Source organism: Calypte anna, chromosome 1 (genome assembly GCF_003957555.1).
Source record: "Calypte anna isolate BGI_N300 chromosome 1, bCalAnn1_v1.p, whole genome shotgun sequence".
Lineage (NCBI taxonomy): Eukaryota > Metazoa > Chordata > Aves > Apodiformes > Trochilidae > Calypte > Calypte anna.
The window spans coordinates 47,552,227-47,575,723 of record NC_044244.1 but is presented as its reverse complement, the minus strand read 5'-3'; the positions used below and the strand labels follow the sequence as shown (position 1 = coordinate 47,575,723).

Below are 23,497 nucleotides of genomic sequence, written 5' to 3'. Positions count from 1 at the left end.
AATCCATGTCCACCTTCCCCTCAACCTATCCTCCTCTTAAACCAGTAACTACTGCTGCCAAGGTTTCCCTGCTGTGTAGAAACATTTTCCTGCACACAGGAAGACTATAAAAGGAGTCTACTGTTAGCATCTTCTGAGCATCTTAAAAAATCTTGCCCTTCTGTAAAATTTTAAGTGGAGCCTTCGTTCATCTGAACTAGAAGATGCTGCTAAGGAATTTCTAGACGAATACCTTGAGACCTGGTTCTTTGGTATAGTCCTTGTTCTTTGTCTTTGCTGCAGGTCAGGGTTTCACTGATGCAGCTGAGGACTTATCTGCTCATACAGAGCATGGGAGAAACCAATTTCTCCTGTGGGTATAACTCCTAATTTTGACTCATTGCTGGTTATGACCCCAGAAATCAGCACTGTGGGAAACTTTTCTGTCTGTACCATAACTGAGGAGAGGTCTTAAGTTACTGTCGTAGATATGTGTAGTTACATTTAATTAGGTAATTTACTTGCTTGTTTTATGGCAATGACAACTGCATTTCCTCTGGCTGAAACTAAGTCCTGAAATGTTCGGCAGAGGAAGAGCAGCGGCCCCGGACCCGTGGGGGTGTGGGTGTCTCTTCAGCTCCTGCCTGGGGTATTGCTGCCATCGTGTGACCACAGTGGGTAGAAACACTTGGTACATACCGAGCAAAGCCCATCCTTCCACTCGGAGCTGTATTTACATCATATATTGGCAACTAAAACTGCTGATGTAAATGACTCCGTAAATTGTGTACCTGATTTTTTTTGGCTCTTTAGAGGTGCCTTTGAGCTCCTCCAATAAGCTTGTTTGGCAAATTCTGCACTGAAGTGAACTGCCCAATTTTTTGCTTGTATGGGCCTGAGAAATAAAACATTTGTGCCCTTTGCTGGGACTGCTGTGAGCTTTAGTATTCTGCTACAGCTGGGATGCTCAGGGTGCTGACAGGAGCCATTTAAAGGAATGGCTGTCATTGCCATGTTCTAAAGGCATTAATGCCACAGCAGTCACTGTTCAAGCAACTTGAGAATGAGCAACTCACACTGAGATCAGGCAATCCCCAGGCTGATTAATAGTAATTTTTAGCCCTTGGAGCTGCTTGTGTATATTTTGCTCTTAAGAGAAACTGTTAAGCCTGGGACAAGAAGTGGAACAATACGATGTGGAAGAGACGTGAGGAAGTTGATAAAAATATTTCAGAATTCAGACACATGCACACCATTGTGACATGATTTAAAATGTTACTCAGGGTTGGAGTTGTCTTCAAATTACTGGGAGATTTGGAATAAGTCTTATGTGACCTTCAGGATTCTTTTTCCCTGGAAACATTACAATATTTTCCTACACACAGAGTAGAAAATAATGATGAAATGTAAGATACCAGTTTGTAAAATAACAGCTGATAGATATTGACTGAGCAATGACCCTGTTGAGCATGGGCAGAGTAAAGTCTGATAGGTTTCTTTTGAGCTCAAATTAAAATGCCAATGTCCTGCAAAAACATGCATGAGTTAGAGTATATGGCTAAGCTCCAGACCTGGCATAGTCCATGCCTCGGCTGTGAAAAAAATTAAAAGTGTTGTCTGTCTTAAAAGATACCTTATAAGATATCTTATGTTGGAGATAGGAAGAAATTTGACATAGATTTTTTTAGTGCCCACCCCCTTCATATAATAAGCTTCTCCCCTTTTCTGCTTTCTATGTTGTTGATTTATTTTCTTGTTACAAATGAGGCACTGGATAAATATGAAGAATGCAAATATAAATGTGAAAAATATGTCTTATGACACGTCATATGACCCTTATGAACCTGTAGCATGAGAGGCTCCTAACTACAAAACCTATGCGTGTATGTGTGTGTCTGGTGATTTCTTTTGGAATGCATACCTTTCAGATTGACCTTTTGGCACTGAAAATTACATTTTGGCCCAGCCTTGTACAGGATGCCTTTCTATTAACTCTAAACTTATAATTCTTGTTTCTCTCTTTTCTAGATAGAGGAGCGAGCAGAATTTTTGAACAAATCCGCTCAGAAGAGGTAAAGCAATAAAACAGGAGGTTCAGTCAAAAGAGCAGTGTTTAATCACAAGGAATAATAATTTCTTTCCCACTTTTTTCTGCTTCCTACAGTGGTATGAAACCCACCCATACGACAGCAGTTGTCTCAAAGATTGACAGTCGACTTGAACAATACACCAGTGCAATTGAGGTGAGTGAATCCCTGTTCATGGTGGCTCTGATTAATGGCTTTCAGGACATTAATCAGTCTGTGTTGTTTTGTTCACAAACTCTTTTTAATCTAAATTAAAGAACAAAATCTTTGAGGCACACCTATAAACAGCAGCTAGATACATATTGTAACAAAAATTCAGATTTGTGTCTTCCTTTATATGCTACAATTTATTCTGGCTTCTTTATAGGCTTGGAGTAGCTCTTGAAGGACTCAGGCAGCATCTCTTGAGTGACAGTCGCATCCTTTTCTTGGTGACAGTACTATTAGCAGAGAGCTGAATAAGTCACCCTGAGCAAAGCTGCTTCAGCAGCTTATTTGGGAGACCCAGGAACTGGGCCTGTGTTTCTGGCTGCCACTTCAGTGTGAAATACCTTGGCAAAGAAAGACATACTTTAGTGAACTAGGGAGTTAAGTAGTCACAAAGGAAAAACAGAATCAAAATGCAGAATTTGACCAAGGTGATTTTTACAAGGAGTGGCTTAATAATGTGCCTTGAAGTCAGAATTGATCGCTTTTTCTTTTCACAGTCAAAGGAAAAATAGTTTTTTGGGGTTTGGTTTGGTTTTCTTGGGTTTTTTGTTGTTTTGGAGGGGGGGGGGTTAGCTGTTTTTATAAATCAGTGAGAATAGGCAACATGAAAGCTCCTGGTTAACATCTCAGGCCAACCTCAGTAGGTTACTAACTGTAATGGGAATAAATTAATATAAAAAGGGATATTATCTTGATAAGTGATTAAAGTCTAGCACTTATTCTAGACTAGATTTTTTTCTCCTTTTATTAACAAAGAGAATCAAAGCATGGTATTCTAATGAAGCAGTAGTTAGGTAGACTTTCTTATCATTTAACTTACCGTAATTAAAGATCAGTTAACCAAAGCTTTTTTCTGTGTCTGTTCTCCATTTAACCCTTCTGCCAGGAAGCCTTTTAGTGCTGGAAAGTTTTATATTGTGTGTCAGTTCCCCATGAAAAAAGCACATACAGGACATTGCTGAAGGTTCAGACTTGCCTCTAGCACCTATGTTGAGCTGAAGATAGCTCAACCCCCTCCACTAAAGATGAATATCAACATGATACTTCCCATATCATCATAGTAGGAGCTTACAACTTCTGTCATCCTGCTTCACTCAGCACCTTTTCTGGATGAGACAGCCACTGTAGAGTGACCAAAGGCTTTAATTTTGCACTAAGTCCTCACATTAAACTCCATGAAGAGAGTAGATGGGTAGGATCTACAGTTCTGTCTGTCATAAGTAATTTTTATAACAGTGAAATCAGAGTTTATCAGATCATAAACACTGAACCAGTTCACCTACCCACACATCAGCTTACATCAGATTCTCCTGTATATTCAGAAGGGACTTTCTAAGGTCCTGAGTCTTTTTGCTCCAATTATATATTAAAAAGCAAACCAGGCAGTTTTGGTCCAGTGTTTTTGGTAACCAGGAAAAAATATAAACAAAAAACCAACCCACACTGCCAAAAAAGCCCCACTCCTCCAATCATCCACTCTTCAAAAAACCCCACTGCATTCCAAATATACTGTAATTGCTGAAATGTACCCCTAGAATCCACTGTGTTGTGAGGTTAAGTTATCTAGGACAAATGGAACAGAGTCTGCTGACTGCCTCTGCGTAAGGGTTTCCTTACCTGTGTCCCTGAATGAGCCATGCTTACAGGATGCAGGCACTGAGACTTGAAAGAGGACAAATGAAACCCTTGGAGAAGTTGTGTGCAGAGCTGTAGTTTGCCATGAGCTTTAGAAATGGAACAAAAGCAAAAATCCAAGTGACTGCAGTTTTCATAGCTGGTCATGCCAAGGGTGCAACTGAAAATCAAAAGGGAGAGAGCCCTAGTGACATCTCTGGATCTGGGTGCTCCTTTCCATCTTTGCACAAGAACTGCTAGAACCACTGACAGTTGCTCCATTCCCCAGCACTGCCCCAAATTCAAACCACCCTGCAACTCCAGCTCTTAATGCCAAACACTCCAATTCTCACCCCAATTCTTCTGCAGGGCACAAAGGCTTCAAGACCAGCTAAGCCAGCACCCTCTGATCTTCATGTTCCAGCTGAGGGTGTCCGTAACATCAAGAGTATGTGGGAGAAAGGGAATGTTTTTTCATCACCCTCTGGGACAGGAACACCAAATAAGGTATGTGTTTAATTTTATATAGTGGTTATGTAGAATTATGTTATGGAGCTGACTTTGCCATTCATGCTCCTGTGAATAAGCCTTCTTGCTCCTGTTGACATCACTGGTGAAGGATCCTAAAGGATCCTGAGGTCCTCAGAAACCCACAAATAGTTTGGCTGCAATATTGAGTATAATGGAAGAATTTAGTGACATACTGAGCTAAGTTATGAGACATTCCAGAGCTACATCAGATATCTTAGACAAATACATTTGAGTAGTTGAAGCAGAATACAAAGGAATTCTTTGTGTTGGGAAAGATTCATTTAGGGGGTAAAGGAGGATTAAATATACAAGATAATGGTGATGTTTTATATATATAATGCATAGAAACATTTGTGAGACCTTTATCCTTTAAGATAAATCCTTAAGGTGACATTTCCCCTCTATAAATTTATGCTAGTTGATGAGCATTCATCATAGCCAAAAAGCTGAGCCATGAGTTGAAAGGGATTATTACAGATAGCCATGAAATTTCAGTAATTTTTTCCAACCTTTTAAAGATTTATTGTAATGATTTAAGTTTTGAAATATTTGACTCCTCTATTTTGTGCTTTTTTGAAGTATTTTAGTCAGACTTAAGACTGTTGTGTCTTCTTTTATCCTAAAGATCTTTTTTTCCCTTGGAGTCTGGGGTTATGAGAGGAACAGCAGGTCTATGTATAACATTTATTCATGATTTAGCATTACAGTGGAAATTATTTTGTCAGCCTATATTTACCAGTAATGTAAACAAGAAGGCAGTAGTACTGTGTAGTGTATAGTGACAATATCTTTAAAGCCCACAGGATGACTCAACCACAGTTTCAGTGAGGACCTCTGTATTAAACTCAAATTGACTTTGTTTTTAAATCTAAACCACAGAAAACATAGCAAAAGCTATTCTGAAAGCCTTCTGATTATATTTTATTATTCTGCAGGAAACTGCTGGACTGAAGGTCGGTGTCTCCAGTCGTATCAATGAGTGGTTAACCAAAACCCCAGAGAGCAACAGATCACCTGCTCCAAAACCTTCTGTAAGTAAGCCTGCAATAACCTTCTCTTCACTAGGTGTGTTCTTTCCTGGGGCAGAGGTAGGGAAGGTGCTTCCTCAAGCATCTGATGGCCTTTGGAAGACACTTGCTCCATGTCCTCTACTGGAGGCTCAGAGAGGCCCTCTGGCTGCTGGCTCCAGGGTACTCAGGAACAGTTCTCACCCTAAAACTGAGAGGTTTTTTAAAAAGACTCTGCTCAAGGAAGTTCTGCCCCTCTATAAGAGGTCTATGAAAAGCCTGCCATTAATTCAGATATTACCAGCCAGAGACCTTGGATTTTACAGGCCTTTGGCCTGTAAAATTTTCCAAGTATAAAAACATAGTTTTGTTTAAAACCAAACACGACTAAAATACTTTAATGCTTTAAGAGTCTAAAATTTATTTCTAATGAAGGCTCTTTAGCATGCCTGTTACTTCAGTAAGAATAAGAGCAGAAAGTGTGGGAAGCAGCAGTGTGGATGTGGAAAGGAGCAGAAACCAGGTAATTGTGGGGTTGGATGAATTGAGGGTTAGGGATGAAGAATGGGAGCTGAAGGTGTCCAGACTGCAAAATGGCAGGGCATCAGCACTCATGGTGGAGTGTTGGATTTAGGATTTTATTAATGAATTGGTTATTAATGAATTGGTTTTATTAATGAATTGGTTTCACATGTCCTTGTGTAGTGTTTTTCTGCCAGTCCACTTACCCTTTATAAAAGATGCAGCCTGATGAATGCTTTCTCAGTTCACACCCCTATTTGTCTCAAAGAAGAGTTTGAAATTTGCAGTGTTTCCCCTAGTAGTAGCTACACGGAGATCATGTCCTTATGGACATGAAAAAAAAAATAAAAAAAATCATTGTGGTCACTTTATTTAAACACAACCACTGAACACCAGCACAGAATCTGCCTCCAGATTTTCCTTTCTTTCTTTTAGGTTGCATCTTTTGGATAATGTAAAACTAACCTCCTGTTTTCCCCTCAGCCAACTGTTCCTATCTATGTCTTCATTTCCCTCTTTCTCAATAGATTGTTCTTTCTTCTTTCAATCTCTGTGCTTGAAGGAACCTGCCCTCCTCCTGTTCTTCTTCTTTGGGGGTCTATTTGCTAAAGTGGTCAGGTAAACTTGTTTATAATTGACTATGGAGAGTGATACATATGTGTAATGTGTGGTTGTTGTTTTATGGAAATATAGAATATCTTAGTTAGCAAATCACTTTAATTATTTTACCTCATTTATTTGGTTTTTTTCTGTCAGGCTAGTGACTGGTACATGATGAGGTTTTAAAGGATGAAAAGGAAATTCAAATGGATATAAGGGACTACAGTGTGAAATCCTGAAACCTCTATTTGAGAATGCAGAGAAGGATCTGCTTTTCTGTTATATTTTAAGTCCTGCTCTATATTTTTATATTTTTAATTAATTAATTTGGTTCTGATGAAAAATAATTGAGACAAGCTACTTTTCATTTCCTCCTTTCTACAACCTCTGAATGGTTTTTTTCTGCAAGATTTGGAATTGCCTTTCTTAAAAATCCAATGGTGCAGTAACTTTTCACTGTACTTCCTAGGATTAATGTAACAAGTTATAGGCAGTCTGTGCAAGCATGTATAGGTGTGGAGTGATTATGTAAAGTGTCATTCTGAATAGCTTTATAATATCTAGAGAATACAATATTTACACCATAAGGGATGATCCACATTCTAACTTTTTCTATACCGAATTAAAATGCCTCTGAATTAACATTGGTTTCTGTTCTCCAACATTAATTTTAAAATACAGGATTTAAGACCAGGAGATGTATCTGGCAAACGTAATCTCTGGGAGAAGCAGTCACTTGAAAAGCCATCTTCTTCTAAGGTAACCCTTCAGTGCATTGTTAAAAGAGTATCTGTGTGGGAGGCTTTTTTTACTAACCTGCATTTTTATGTATAAAAGAGAGTCCAATGAGACATAAAAAGCCATGGGCAGCATGTAACTTTTATTTTCCTGTTTGGCAGACCTGTGTGGTGCATGGAAATCTGTTCCTTGGCTGGAGCTGCTTTTTTTTTACCTGTTATAAATAGCAATATTTTCCCATACTCAACTTTAATAGTGGCTTATTACTTCTTCAAACAGGTATCAGCTATGGGGAAAAAATCAGAGACTAATGGTAAGTAATTCTCATAATACATCTGCATAATAAGTGGAAACTTTGCCACATTTTCCTACAGCCATGCCTGACTTAAAATTCTACAGCTGTTATGCTGATGAAAAAAATCCCCAACATTTTTGCCTTCACTTCTCAAATGCTCCCTTGCAATATCATCAAAACACAAACATCTGAGAAATTAGCTGAAATCATCTTTCTAGGAGGATTAGGACTCGCAGTGGGGAGTGTAATTAAACTGTGTGAGGTCAGAGAAGTCCAGTGGTCAGTTAACCAATAACAGCAAATGCAAGGATCTGGGACAGGCTCTTTCAAAGCCAGCAGAAGGAATGTTTATGCCTTTCAGGTGTGAAGAAAGGAAACCCAAAAAACTGAGGCTGCAGCAGCAGCATTATTTGAGCAGATATGGATGTTTTCAGTACTACTGAGAACGAGCTGTGCATCTGATTTTAAATACTGCCCCTGGGTACTGGTTAAGCCTGATGAAAGTGCAGCAGTGTTGATTTTAAAAAATAATTCCTCTGACTAGCTGTGCATTTCACGGGCTCCTGCATACCCAGGCTGAAATGAAGTTGAAATGCACTGAACAGCAGCCCTGCTTTTGCTGGAGCTGTGTCTTCTCAAGGCAAAAGGAGTTCTACTGCTGTCAATTTGAAACTACTAATCTGGGAAACACTATGTAGTTGTACAAAAAGAAAAACGCTAAATTCTCCTCCTAGCACATTTAAAATTTTTATTTAAATCTAAAACACTGCAAAAAAAAATTAAATTAAAAGTAGTATGCACCTAAGGACCAGTGGGGAAGAATGGAAATTCACTGATCAATTTAACAGCTTTAAGATCTCTTGCAATATCCCTCAACTCTTCATTGAAAGTGAAATGATCAAATACAGGAAAACTTTTGGTTGTCTACACATTAATATGTGCACTCATTTTACTTCACATATATATGTGAAGCCAGAGTTATGGTATAGCCTGTGAACTTTTCTTATCACCTTAGAGTCCTGCAACACATAATTTCCTCTCTCCTCTCCTGACCTTTTTTCAAACTGGCCTGTTAGGAGTGAGGTTTTCAGGCTTACTCAGCTTTTGCTCTGCTCTCATGGAAGGCTTTAGTGGTTGTGTGTTGTTTGCCCATGGGAACAGCTCCTGCTCCATGGGCTCTGACACTACTGAGCCCCTTGTCTAAGGCTGAATGAGATGAAGGCTTCAGCAGAGGGGCTGCAGGAGGAGGCCCTCAGGAGCTGGTGTCACTCCTGTTGGACCTGGGAGTGCATGCACCAAACACTGCAGCACAGCAGCACAGCCTGACTTTGCATGGCAGCCACCCATGCCTGGATAGAGAGAGAGCTGGGAACAGTAAGCCCCCATATTTCTAGGTGGGAAGCTCCTGAGAAATTCCTGAGGTACTTCCCTGGGCTGTCTGTCAGAGGACTGAAATCCTGCTTGTTCTCTTGGGGACTACCTCTGAGCATCCCCAGTACGTGAGCACAGCAGCATTCCAGTTTGCATCCTGCCTGCTTGTCAGGCTGTGTGTTAATCTTGAGTTATGCCTTCTCTGTTTCAGAGATATGTTTGGGTTATTTCAAGCCGTCTTTAATCTTTCTCTTTCTCAGCAGGTTTGAGACAACTTGAGAAAGAACCGTAGAAGGCCACAAAAAATGCTGGACCAATCAGTTGGGAAAAAAAAAAAAAAAAAAAAAAAAAGGAAAAAGTGCTAAACTGTTCTTTTTATATTTATGTTTATTTACCAAAATGTCTTTTTTTGCATTATTCCAGTTAAAACCATGTATATTAGCACTGTATTTAATAATCAGTCTAGACATTCATCATAATAGTACTGCCTTTGCACAAGAGCCTTTATTCCTAAAGAAACCCATGCTGTGAAGTATATAGACTCTCCTACTGATATTCATAACTATGTATCTGAACAGTGATTTCAACTGGCATAAGAGGTCCACCCAAAACTCATGTAAAGTGAAGTTGCTTAAGAAAGGTATGCAGTAAACTTTTAAAAACAGTGGTTACTTTTGTAATACAGAAGACTTTCTTTCTGCACTTTAGATTAAGGCATGGAAGAAATATCTTTAGTTGACAATGTAATATTTTCTGTAAGTCGCCCATGTCATGAGAAATACTGCATCAATAACGTTTTAAATTTCTTGTTTTATACTTTTTTTAAGTATCAATTTTTCCACTCTAGTTTAAGTTAATACCTAAATTTGGATGATTATGTTAGCTGACAGCGGTACTGATATTTCTTTTTGTTGTTAGTAACTAGTAATTGAATGCAATTTAGAATATATACACACATAGCTTTTCAAAGGTTAGCCTAAAGGCACTACTAATGGTAGAATGCTTTAATACATGCTGGAGTATTATATTTAGTAATAAACATACATAATTAGCCAGTATCACAGCTTAAAAGAGTAAAGCCAAAATCACACACTTCTCTATAGTAAGATTTCATAATTACCATTAGAGGTATGGTGAGATAAGTATTAAAAATTTTTAAATGTCAGTTGCCCAGTAATGGGTAATTAAAAAGAAAGTATAGTTTTTAAAAGAGGAAAAGGTAAGGGTATAGAGGGTCAAAAATAGGTCACTTGTATAAAACGTTGTAGTTTAATTTATATAAAACTACCATAATTAAAAAGAAAAAAAAATCAAACCTTAACACAGTTGTGTGAGCTTGTTTCAAATGACTGTACACTAAATCTTGCCATCCATCAGTGCTGTACACCATGTTCACCTAAAACGAAGTAAAACTCTATAGTGCTTCTTTTTAACTCTCTCTCCCAAATATCTTACTTACAGATGTTTTCATTTGTATATAGTAAACACATGACTATAAGATGTCAGCTTGGTTTGCATTTACATGCCATACGGTTTAGCATTTACATCCTACAGTGTATGGGTGGCATAAACTGAGAAACTGAAGCAGCCTCCTGAGCACATTGTTAGCAGCTTTGTTGTGCATCAGAACTACCAGGGACCTCCCTTTTCACCACTTCCATCTCTTACAGCACCTGACTTCTTCCTAGAGATGAATGATGTTATATTTCAACCCAAAGATGAGCTCCCCTGCCTGGCTAAAACATCTTGTTTACATATAAAGGTGCACAGAGTTTTCTGTAGGGGGTGAAGCTGTGTCTGGCATTGTGAGTTGTCATGGTTTTTTTTTTGTTCGGGGGTTTTGTAAACACTCCGTTGAGTCTTTCAAACACATCCAATAGCTGCAATAAAAATTATTTGTTTGAACAATGTATTCTGAAACTGCATCCATAAATAAATGGAGTATTTCCATCAGCAGCCCCCTGTTTGTTAATGAGTAGAAATAAACTAGTGTAGCTGGAATGGGAATCGTGCTAAAGCTGTGTAGAATAAGGGATTATTGCAAGGAACCTCAAAGGATGTCTGTCCTGATGTGCTGTCCTACACCACGACAGCCAAGTGGTAAAATCAGCAGCTTTAATCTACATATTATTGAGGGGAAAAAAAAAATCTTAGCTGTCATGCTTATCAGTACAAAGCAGAAGCTGTGCACCATCCCGAAGTCAGAGTGCTCGAATAGGTTCTGACCTAGCAGCATAGCCATCTGCTTTCTTGCTTTGAAAAATGTTTTCTGTATAAGAACCATCACATTTCTTCTGCCTACCTTGATGCTGTGTGTTTCCAGGCTTGGATAATCACAGAGACCAAGACTAGGGAGCTCTGGCTTTCCCATTGTCCTCCTGCCCCCTTCATTTTTTCTCTAATGGCAGCACAGCAGTAACACTCTGTTCTAACCAGGTCATGGCTCTCCAAAAGAGGCCCCTCAAGGCTGCTGCCTGCTCCAGGGGGGAAGGTTGTAGGAAGCACAGCTTTCTGAGCCAGTGGGGGAGAAATAATCAGATGCCACTGAATTTAGCCTGAAAGCAGCTTGTGTGCTTGCAAGCATGTCTGTTCTCCTGCCTGGTATCGATCAACTATGGTGCTACACTTCTCTGCAATCTCTGTTGAAGTGCTGCTTTCCCTTGTTGATGTAGGCAAGTTTATTTTGCTCCTGCTTATTGCCTTTTCTGAGTGTGTGTAAGTGTGCTGGGCACGGGTTTACTTTTAGGAAATACTGTGAATCGGTGCAGTCATAACTTATTTCCATCAGCCAGCACCTCCTCCTGGCAGCATTCACCAAAGTGAAGAGTTCATCCCAGTGTTTGAGTCAGCAATGCTGTAGGGTTTTTTTTTGTTCGATAGCATTATGAGGTGGTGATTTTTCAGACAATACTAGATTGCCACCTTAGCTCCTGGTCATGCTTTCCTGCAGTTCCCTCAGCATCTTAGCCAGGCTTTCTCTTGTCAGTGTGCAGAATGCCAAATTTCGCCTAGCATTACCCATCCAAAAAAGACTTCAAAGCAACTGAGAGTCTATCTCAAGGTTTGCCTTGGTGTTTTTAAAAAAAAAGATTGAGTTTTCCTTAGATAAAGCCAACCCTTATCTGCATATATTGTTCTGAATGCTGCCAATAGAGGTGCAAAAATATAATTATTGTTTGAGATGTTCAGACCAAGTCAGTCTGATTTTGTTGGTAGCCTTTATGTTTAGCTGGGTGTACTACTATGTGTGCTATCACTGCATATGGTGCTGACTTTGACTTTCCACCTCTCATCAAACAAGAATTCAGTTTCTAGTTGTCTGGAGGGGGAGGACTATTTGGAGTAATACTTACAACCTTGTTCTAGCTAAAGCACCATCCTGTTTGATGCATAAGCCACAAAGTTGTCGCTTTGTCCTTGTACAAGAATTATAAAAACTGATTTATCTCTGTATTAAAATTTAAAAAAAAACAAACCAAAACCAGACTTCAGGCATGTTTTATAAATCATTGTATGGACAATTTAAGCACAAAACTGCTTAAGTTTTATTGTTATTAAAATTTTATTAATATAAAATATTAAAGCATTAGAGATTCATACTATAAAAATCACAGCTATATAAAAAAGCAAAGTAATTAAAGACAGGATTCCTTGACAGCAGCTTATGAGCCAGTAGTACTGACTGCACTGGAAATTACATATACAAAATCTTGTAAGTAACCAAAGTTTTTTGTTAAACATGTCTTTAATTAAGGAGGACAATGAAAAAAGGAAATGAAGAGACATTGTCTTTCTACTAGAAATCAAAACCAGATTTCTGCTAACCATCGTGACAAAAGACCCATTCCTACTGAAGCATTTTTATACCATACTAAAAAAGGAGGATAAGTAACTCCTCTTAGTGATTGTCAAAACCAGAAAGATTCCTCAGGCCTCAGCTACAGCATACATCCTCTAATCTGGAAGGAGTTAAGCAGAGGTCTTGCAGAAACCAGTGGCATTAATATTCTGCTTTGAATGGGTAGTCCTTGTGATTGACAGCACTGAAAAGAGAAATAACTGGTTATTTAGGTATTGTAGAGATTAGTGCAGTCTCCCCCACCCACTGCCAACATACTCAAGTTTTGCTGCGGTCATTAATTTGAACACAGGCTTGCGAACAAGGACATGCAACACCAAGATGCTGAGGAGAATGCTGTGCATTAATCTCCCTTCTGAAATCAGAGGTCCACGGTTTATGATACGAGCTCTCCCTGGTTTCAGTCATGGATGTTTTCAAGATATAGTGGATTAAAATATAGATATAGGATTAGTGGATAATTAGGATAAAAAAGAACATACTGGAGTGCTGGAACTGCCCTCCAGTTCCTGTTGAAGCTGAGGATGACATCCATCTCCTTTTTCGACAGTTCAAAGTCAAATACCTGGAAGGGAAACAAACAAAAAAAGCTTTTCTTACATAGGTTCATGAGTAGTTAGCCACTAGGTGTGCTTCATACATTCATGACTTGAGGTAGGAACATAATGCATCCACAATACACAGAGTTAAGAAATAATTTTATTTCTCAGCCAAATACCAAGTTACCCTTGAAGTAATCAAGACAGTCCTTTTCTGAGGCACTGTTCATAGCAATGTGTTATAGTTCCGGGTGGCTGAACGCAAATACCACTGCAGTTTGTGTTGTGATGCACACAGAAAACTTAAGGTACTATGGATGGATTACTCAATGCATCACAAATACTAGAGCTAGCAATAAATACTCCTGCTAAAACAGAGGACTCCTGGGTACCAACTGCAAATAGTTGTCTCATAGTTAACTGGTCAACTAAGAACTGCTGGTGGTTCATAGGAGACGTGAGTCCAAAATGTAACCTTATCAATTGAACATAACACAGAGATATCATCTAAGATTTTTTCTGAGCAAAAATCCAGCTGAACCTCCCTGTCAACGGAAACCACAGCCTCAAGGTGAGACATAAACCATAACACATCTGGAATTTATGATTTCTTCCTTTACACCCTAAAGAGGGTTCACCAAGCATCTCCCAGGGGACAAGTCCAAAGCTGGGATTCCCCTGCCAAGGCAATAAAGCTCAGACCATCCTGGTGCAACCCATTTCCCTCCTGGCATGAACAAAATGCTTTTCCCCACAGAGCAAGTGCAGATGATCAGGCAGTACTGAGCCCAGATCTTTACACCTCTGTGCTTTCCTTCCAATGCCTCCTAGGTGTTGTTTGAAAACTCCAAGGAAATATGGGTGTGGGTGTCTATCCTGTGTAAAAAGGGGGCAGCAGTCCCAACAGAAACTTCACCTTTATGTTTTCCTCAACACGCTGTGGTTTGTCAGACTTGGGAATGACAATCACATCTCTTTGGATGAGAAACCGGATCAAAACCTGGAAAAGGGCAAAAGAGGAGTGTGAAAAATGGAGGACCAAGAAATCTGTTCAAAGGCATTCTGTGTTCTCTTTGGGGTTTTGTTTTTGGTTTTTGTTTGTTTCTTTTTTTTTTTCTTTTTTTCCATTCACAAACCATTTTCTCTTTCTACAAAAACATTCACTCCTCAAAAGGTTCTGTCAATCTGCATACAGAAGGTTTGATGTGTCAGCATTTCTTTGCAGTCTAAGGACAAACTATAATTTTTTTTTGTTGCTACATCCTGGCTTCTCGAGGATTTCTTGTGTTTCCACTTAGAGCAGGAGAAAAATGATGTTGCTTCAGGGTGCTCAGACCAAATGAGTATGATACTGCAGATTATTTTGGGCTCACAGGTAAGTACCCCACTTAGGTTTTTTTTATTGAAGTCCTTGAAAGGAAAACTGTGATTATAGATTTTAAAAGCTTTCATCAAAAGAGGACTTTTGCACACCATGTTTTGTCTTGTTGTGCCCATCTTATACTATGACTATGGTTGATAGCTAGTGAACATGTGGATTTATTTGAAGTGCACCTTTTGCACACCCTGTGCAAAAAATCGTTTGGGTGTCTAGCAATTAACAGAGAAAAAATTTCACCTTGAATAATCAAGCAGCTTTCAACAATTCTTCATGAACACAAGCAAAAAGGAAGCAAATTACAGGCCTTCTCTCTAGAATAACTTGGAATAACTTGGGTTTTTTAGATTAAGGAGCAATGAGTTGGCTTGATGATTTGTAAGTAAATCTCAGAGGAAAGAGGTTCTTGGGGAGCAAGAATGTCTCTGAGAGTAGAAAAAAGCTTCCTAGGAAGAGGAACACCTGAGAGAAGCACATACCACTGCTGATCATCCCCTGCAAAGCTCAGCATTCAAGACCTCTTACAAAATACCTGATAATTTCTATGAATACTAGTAAGAACTGGGTAAGTATGAAAAGTCAAGTATAGTTCAGCCCCATGATACGGTATATTTAGAGAAGGCAGCATCTGCTAAGACTGACCATCAGCTTGTAAAAACGTCTGAGGAGGAGAAATAGTTTGGCCTGACAACTCCACTTACCTGGGCAGGGGTTTTATGATGTCTAGCTGCAATCTCTTTAATCTTGGGCTCATCCAGAAGTGAAGGGTCCCCTGGCTTGGCCCTATTAAAAACAAAAGCCAGGATATTGATGGTAGAGAGGCATTTGATTCCCTGCAGGAAGCCTGGCATTTTGTGTGAAATAATCTGTAACAAAACAATAATGCATTATACTTGCATTATTTCCTTCAGTTGCCTCGAAGATCCACGCTGCAAATTCTATGTTTTGTATAGAGAAAGGCTGCAATGCTTTCTTACCAGGGGCGATTAGGAGAGCCAAGGGGGCTGTATGCAGTCACAGCAATCCCTTTGGACTGACAGTACTTGATCAACTTTTCCTGGGTGAGGTATGGATGACACTCGATCTGCAAGCACAGAAACATGGTGACTGAAATGGAGACAGACTGCACTGAGCTCTGTAGCATAACCAACATTTAATTCCTCTGGGGATAAAGAAAATGTGAAGACTCCCAATATCATGATTAATATCTATCTTACAAAAAAGTTGTGTCACAACTTTTTGTGTCACCACAAGTCTAGAGGCTTGGCACAGAGAAGTGGGCTAATTTCCTAATGCTGCATATTATGCAAAGATAGTGAGAAATAGATGAAAAGAATGAAAGTGCTGTTAGCAGGAATCAGGGTAATCAATCTTCCACGACTCCTGGAGAGTAGGACTGCATCTTCAGAGGGGCAGCTCAAAATACTTGAAGTTTAATTTCTGCTCCGAGTCACTCACCCTCTTTTCAAGGAGTCCCCCTGACTCTTGAAGAAGCTCTGGGAAATGAGCTTCCCTAGGTTACCTCAAACCATGCTGCAACCATCCATTTGGACAAGACATTCTTTAACTGGAAACAACAGGATCCTGCACGGGGATGCTGCTCAACTTTCCACAAGCCATATTAAAACCACAGGGCTACATATGAACTGCATGCACATACCCATCAATTTCTAAAAGTTTAGCTTTGCTACCAGGCATGGTAACATAAAATTCAGGTAAAGTAGTTTATTTAGACCTGAGCTAGACTAGGCAACTACTGTAACAACAGTGTGTGGCACAGACACCCCCATGGAGAAGCAAACTGGAGTCATAGCCTGAAGTCCCTTACAGAATCAAAGCTGCTGCAGCTTTGGGAATTGTTATTTCCATTCCCACCAAAACTTTGCAACCCTCAATAAAATCATCGCAAGACCCTCTTGTGCTGAACCTGGCTAGCTCCAAGCACAGGCAGAACCATTCCTGCCTAGGATCCAACGTAGGCATTTCCCTGGATATTTCAAAGGCATCAGAGATGAGCATTCAGCACCCTCAGCCAAGTGCAGAGAAGCTGCATATGGAAGAAAGTCAGAAGGTCCTGATGCCCCTGCTGTCCTGTGATTTCATGCTTGAGGTACCAGGTGAGAATTTTCTTTTTATAATTGTATACTTCAACCCTCCTTTTATACTGGTTTATTGAAATGGTTCATTTAATGTTAAAAAATAAGTAAGTCTCGTGAATGAGTCAGAACATTCCTGCATATTCCTATAACTGTGTAGAAGCTTGCAGTAGGGATTTTGCTGGTTATCCCAGGGCTGGCAGAAAAGAGCCTGTGACAGTGGGAGGGTGAAAGAGGACATGTAGAAGAAAGTTGCAATGCCTTACACAAGGTAGTGGATATTCTCACTTTTTATCACTGTTTAGAAATTATCTCATTTTCTATCACTGTAATATGAATAATCCATACTGGTTTTTACAGTATTGCTCTCAAATCTCCACTGTGTTATATACACCCAAGTCTACAAAGAAGTCCTCTGTTGACATCCCTGTAGGCTAAAAAACATCCATATTGACACCTTACCAAAGCCTTGGATATTGCAGGCAGTACTGTCTTGATGGGACTTTCAGAATACCAAAAATACCTGGTGCTTTGCAGTATCTTTCCTTGGCACCAAAACTATTTAAAGATCATGTCAGGAGTCAGTTTTAGGCCTGAAGTGTAGCAAGAATATATTTAAGAATATTCCAAAGTCAGTCGACATCAATGGAAATAAAAGTCTTACCTGGTTATTTACGGGCTTGTATTTCAGTCCCGGCTTGTTCAAGATTCTTTCAATCTGCTCATGGTTAAAGTTGGAGACACCAATAGCTTTTACCAGGCCACAGTCCACCAGCTCTTCCATGGCCTAATGAATAAGGGCAACCAGCATGTGTTTATGAGGCAGTATTACTGTCAGATACACTATTTTATTTCCCTAAAACTAGTGAAAAACCAATAAACAACCCACCCTAGATTAAATAATAGTATTTCAAATTAAAAAATCTTTGCACCTTGTATTACCTGTATGCTTTATGTGCCTTCAACAATGCTAAAGCAATATAAAAAGAATGGCTTAGCCAACCCTTTTGAAATGGGAAGACAAATATTTTGCTTTGTCTTTTTTGGATGTCATTTTATTAGGGAAAAAAAAAAAAAAAGCAAAGGAGGCCCCCCCATCTCCTCTGATGCCACCACACTACCTCCGAGTTGGCAGAATACAGCAGGGAGGATGTCGCCTTAAACTCAGTTACCTGAAAATGCTTTAATGCAACTGTAATCTGCTGTTCTAGACAGAACTATTGATTGCCAGATCTGTAACAGAAGCAGACCCTGAATCCTCTCAGTCCGCAAGGAAAGGAGGATTCAAGGGCAGCCTGAAATACTGATGCCCAGCACTGGTAAGTGAGAATTCCCTATCTGTATGAAACACCCAGTAAACTAACAGCCACACCCAGATTATTCTATGCTTCAATTCTACCATTGTGCAGATTCAAATATTATTTTAGTGACAACACCTATAGTGCTGATAGTTTTCCTACTGTTTAGTCTCCTTAAAAACATACTTGTTGCTCCTCAAAAAAAAAAAGGTAGCAGCAGCTCTCCTTGTCAAAATTTTCCTCTGTACCCAAACCGATCCCTTAATCTTATGGCCCATGCAGATCTCCACTCAAAAGAGCACACATTAACTTACCTCCCATGTATCCAGAAAATCAGTATCACTGGGGATACTCATACCCTTGTCATCCAGAGGCTGCAGTTCCTCACCAGCCTGTTTCAAGGCAGATAATACAAAGACTTTTTTTTAAATAATTCTAAGTCCTACTGTTTCCTAGCACTTTTGATTGGAATGCTAGGCACTGAGGTATAAGTTATTTAAACATATTGCAGAACTAAAAACTATGCATGTTCACCAGTCTCTTGGTTTGGATGAGGGCCATATTTCTACAATCGATCCCTGCTTACAAAGAGTAGAAATAACAGCAATTACGTAACCAATTTAAGGAGATTTAGCAAGAAGAGAACTTTTTATTCTGGCTTTTTTAGTTATTTTACCCAGGTGTAAAGTGGTGAAAACAAGGAGTATGTTCTTTCTGCACTGTGCTTCATTTTTAACAGTTGGTTAATCCAGATAAGACAACATCTCCAAAACCTGGTATATTTACACTGTTCCAGCCCAGCAGAAGGAGGAAATCCCAAAAAGCATCATCATGGGTTGTTTCCAGTTTCTCTGAAGACCCAAGGGGCTCATTAGCAGTGGTCATACCTATGACAAGTGTGGAAAGCCAGACCCACATGCTAAAGCATGGCACTCCAGGGAAGGAACCATAGCATCTCCCAGTTGCATAGTGAAAATGATCCCAGTGTAGATGAGAGAATACACCATCTTTCTATTCAAGTAAGGAGAAGAGGAATATAAAGCAGGACTACCTTGAATCCCATAGGGAAGTGAATCAGGTAGAGGTCAAGGTAGTCCAGTTGCAGTGCATCAAGGCTCTTCTTGCATGCCACCTTAACCAGGGACTTCTCATGAAACGTGTTCCACAACTGTGGGAAAACACCAAGAGTGATCATGACTCTACATTTTCCACAGTCCAGACCAGGGGACAGATTCTCCCTTGGTAGTCTGAGAGGACAATTCCCTCCTCCCCCTCCCAAGTGCACACCAAATGGATGCTAATCCAATGGATGCCAATATTTTAACAGTAAGACAAACAAACCACAAATAAGGCATTCAGTAGAGAAGATACTCCTACTTTTGTAAAGAGGTTCTCAGGAATAAATGTCACACTCTGCCAAGTGTGTCTGACCCAGCAAAGCTGTTAATGTTAGGTTTTTATTTTTCTTTCAGCCTAAATTTTGAGTGTTTAGCAGCTCATAGATACTCAACTGTCCCTTTTAAATGTCTATAGGGTGAACTCTTGGCAGTTTTATTTCTTTTTTTAAAATGAAAATTCAGGTCATTTAAATAGGACTTGCATGTATTATTCAAATAAAAACCTCTTTAACAAAAATGAAAAGCATGTGAGAAAGTTTAGTTATCCTCAGTGTTTTCTAGTTTTATTAATGAAAACCTCAAGTCATAAGCTTTTGAAGCCAAGGTGTTCTCACCTTTTGGTAAAGGGCATTGCTGAGACAGCTAGAGGAGATGAAGAAACAAAGAAAATACAGGGAAAATACTTCAGACTGTAGTCTCATTCTTTAGTTTCCCTTCCCTTCCAGCTTTACATTTTGTACATAGCAGTATTTTCAGATGCCTTGCAAGCCAGTAAGTAGCACAGCACCTCTGTATTCATTTATTTGTTGGTTTGGGTTTTTTTTTTCTGATCTGTCTAGGGTGCTTGAAAATGAACCTTTAGTACAACTAAGTGATTTAACAGATGTAAATTATGAATTAATTAAATTATTAGAACAGCAATAGCCATGCTATTTTCCAAAGCTGTCAATGTTTCCTTAGCTAAAGCTCAGTCTGAATTGCAAATAAGGAATGGAATTTATAGCACATAAAAAGGCAACCATGAAATCGTTATTGTAGAAGGGAGTAAGTCCTCAGGTTACTTGACAGATGGGACAGAGGTTTCTAATTAAGTGAAATGCCCCAATAATGTTGCCTCCTTGTACCTTGGTGACAATGAAGAGGTCCTCCCGTTTCACAGCCCCCTCCTTGATCTTCTGCTGGACTGCATTCCCTATCTCATTTTCATTCTGGTAGAAATAGGCACAGTCAAAGAGGCGGTAGCCTACATCGATAGCATGCTTCACCACCTCTTCCACCTTTCCAGGAGGAGCCTGAAAGCAAACACAACCAAACCATGAGCTCTCCCACAGCCTCCTAACAGAGCTCGCTGCAACTGCTGTGAGAGCTCAGCACAAGTCTCCCTTTCCAGCTGCTGGCAGAGCTTTCTTGTCACCTGTACTTAAACCGAGTTTCAGCTTCCCCAGCGAACAGTATTTTTGTTGTCAAATGGAACAGAGCAGAAAGGAGTCGGTTTCTGTGAGACATCTGGACTCATAGAATAGAATTGGCTGGGTTGGAAGGGACCTCAGAGATCATCGAGCCCAACCCTTGAAAATTCCCCTCTTTTTGCTCTCAGTGTTGCCCAAGCATTTTGGGCAGTTCACCTCCCACAGACCCCTCCCCACGGGGGCAGTTTGATGGCGCTGCTGCTCCGGCCAGGCTCTGACCCCATCCCTGGGCTGCCACCCTCGGGCCAGACCCGCTGCCTTTAGCAATCTATTTTGTTTCTCTCGTCTTGGTTTCCTCTGTTCCTTCCCCTTCTCTTTATTTTGCCTCCCTCTACCTTCTTCATCTCCTGGGTTTTTTCCGCTTGTTTTTTTCTCTGATTGTTGCTTCCTGAGCCCTCTTTCCCTCTCCTCCCCCACGCCTCGGCCCCCCTCCCTCACTCCTGGCAGCCCGCCCGGTTACACAAGCGGCCGCGATCGACGCGGATGCTGTGGGCGGGCGGCGAGACCGATGCCCCCAAACCACCCACGTTGGTTTGGCTTTAATTCCCCTCTTCCTCCCCCCCCCCCCCTTTTCATCTCAGCAGCGCCTGCCGGACCAGCGTTTCTCTGCCCACCCCGCTACCTGCCAAGTGCCTAGCCCCAGGCTGGGCATCTTCATCTTGTTGCTCAGCTCCACGCAGGGGCTCGCCATGGTGTCCACAGGTGTCTGTCTGTCTGCCCGTCCTTCGGTACGTGCTCAGGGAGGCCCCACGGCCCTTTAAGTCGCGGAACTGCCCCGCCTCGGTCCACGCCCGCTCTCCCCCCCCCCCCTTTCCCCCGCTGCCACACGCGTTTCATTAGACGTGAGGCACGAGATTCGTGATTTTGGTTGGCTTCAGAAGGCCGATGTAAAGGGGATTTTGGTTTTGCATTAAAAAGACTAAAAGCAAAGACCTTGATGATGAACTTGGGCACTTTGTTCTTCTCCAGTGGGGAGAGCCTGATGGGTGCCAGGAGAATTGCTGCGATGGGTATCTGGCTTTTCTCAGGTACTCTCGAGTGGTGAAATTTCCAACTTTTATCCTATAAAATATTAGGCTTACCCGCTGCTTGCAGAGGAATTTTCTAGAAGATAACATGGTCTTACTTTTAGACAGATTCTGCATCCCCTGTCCTTGCAGAGGGGTGGGCTCCCGTTGTGCTCTCCCCTTGCATCAGTCTGTGTGAGGGCATCCGTTCCCTGTGCTCAACTAAAGCCGGTATCAGTAGGGTGTCAGAGGCTGTAAAAGGGATTTGTTGCCCAACCAAATATTCTTATACTTATCCACTGACTTCTAAGGGCCCTGTCCATCAATTCTCTGTCACTAAACCCCTCCATAGCAATAGCCAGCTCTTCTCAAAAAAACTGGACTGGAGAGGAAAGCCATGAAAAATCCCCACTGTTTGCTGAAGATGGTCCCAAGAGCATCAAATACAGTTTGTAGTGGAGAGAGGGACTTAGGATTGCTGGAAAACATGACTGCTAAACAACCAAAGAAAGGGGAAAAGCAAGGGATTAAGAACTGCCTGGATCTCAGGCCTTCAGAACAGAAGATGGATATGCTTGCAACAAACTTGTATTCATTGAGAGGTGGTATATAGGTGAAGCTGCCATCAACTTCTCCTGGCTGTGAACCTTTCACCCCATCAGACACCAACAGCCAGTAGGACAAAGTTTGATTTGCTGCTTTCCTTAACTAATGCATTTCATTGTTCTTATTTGTGCACTATCTTCTTCAGATAAGTTAGTGCACACAGATATGGATACTGTAAGATATGAATAGACGAGTCATTCTCTATCTCCTGATTGTTTAACATTTGGACCAGTTCTGTCCCAGCCAAGGGTGGCCTTGCTGGTGCTAGTACAAAAACCATGGGGAACAGCATCCTTGCACATGCTGTTCCTCAACCATGGTTCCTATATGGGAAGTGCAATAGATCCTGAAAACTTCCATATGTTTGTGGGGGACTTCTTGTGTGCAGCTTTGGGGTCCAACCTGGGAGGCTTCCAGAAGATATCTGGAGAGCAAGGAGTGCAGTGACATTGCCTCTTGAGCACAGGAAAGTATGGACAGCTGCTGGCCAGGCCTTAATGATTTTGGAGTAAACTTCCTAGGGGCTATGGAGGAGCCGGGAAGTATTTTGGCAACAGCTACAGCACGGGCTGGAAGGACACAATTATGTGTACAGATTTTTACCATTTGGATATTACTGCTCTGTTTTACCTAATTGCTTTATCTGTATGGAGAAAGATAACTATCTTAATTTATAGCTATATAAAACTTGACTTTATGGGAGTTCAAATTCTTTTTTTTCTTTTTTTTTTTTTCTTTTTTTTTTTTTTTCTTCTTTACTCTTTGCTGAGCATTGTACAAGTGATGACGGATGCCCATTCACCTTAATGTTTTAGGTGAGTCATGGTACTTTTACTCTCTGGAAAGCTTGAAGCTCCCTGCAGTGCCCTGCTGCACCCTGCCCTGCTGTTTCATGAATCAGAGAGTGCAGATGAAGGAGGTGACTTGTCTGTAACTTTTTCAAGCATGGTCATTATTTTCAAGGCATTACTGTCACCTGACTGGATGTTTTCTAGTGTCTGCTTTAGAGTTGTCCTTCCTTTAGAGTGACTTTTCTAGGCAGTAATGGTGCTCATTTATGGTCATCCTTTGGTTAAATTCTGATATGCAAAAGAAAATCTCTTCTGAGGCTGGTCCAATATTATTGGAAAGGGTTTTGTTCAGATGAAAATACTTAGTTAGAAAGCCCCAACA

At 40.5% G+C, this 23,497-nt stretch overlaps 2 protein-coding genes across 2 annotated transcripts in view; one reads left to right on the top strand and one right to left on the bottom strand.

The window, feature by feature from the left end:
* The window catches only part of CALD1 (caldesmon 1), a 91,181-nt gene extending 80,277 nt beyond the window's left edge, over window positions 1–10,904 (top strand). The window contains exons 8-14 of the mRNA XM_030445684.1: window positions 2,008–2,051; window positions 2,144–2,222; window positions 4,260–4,397; window positions 5,357–5,452; window positions 7,232–7,309; window positions 7,568–7,601; window positions 9,218–10,904. Of these exons, the coding sequence (XP_030301544.1) occupies window positions 2,008–2,051; window positions 2,144–2,222; window positions 4,260–4,397; window positions 5,357–5,452; window positions 7,232–7,309; window positions 7,568–7,601; window positions 9,218–9,246 (498 nt within the window). The 3' untranslated portion in view covers window positions 9,247–10,904. The remainder of the gene's footprint in view (window positions 1–2,007; window positions 2,052–2,143; window positions 2,223–4,259; window positions 4,398–5,356; window positions 5,453–7,231; window positions 7,310–7,567; window positions 7,602–9,217) is intronic.
* A 1,606-nt stretch (window positions 10,905–12,510) lies between these two features.
* LOC103539413 (aldo-keto reductase family 1 member B1) lies at window positions 12,511–21,473 on the bottom strand. The gene is made up of 10 exons (XM_030448504.1): window positions 21,334–21,473; window positions 20,367–20,534; window positions 19,176–19,292; window positions 18,439–18,516; window positions 17,491–17,613; window positions 15,708–15,814; window positions 15,432–15,513; window positions 14,269–14,352; window positions 13,296–13,378; window positions 12,511–12,997 (listed from the first exon to the last, which is right to left on the bottom strand). Exons 1-10 carry the CDS (start codon window positions 21,400–21,402, stop codon window positions 12,955–12,957), a joined length of 954 nt encoding a protein of 317 aa, XP_030304364.1. The 5' UTR covers window positions 21,403–21,473; the 3' UTR covers window positions 12,511–12,954.
* Window positions 21,474–23,497: the final 2,024 nt, after the last annotated feature.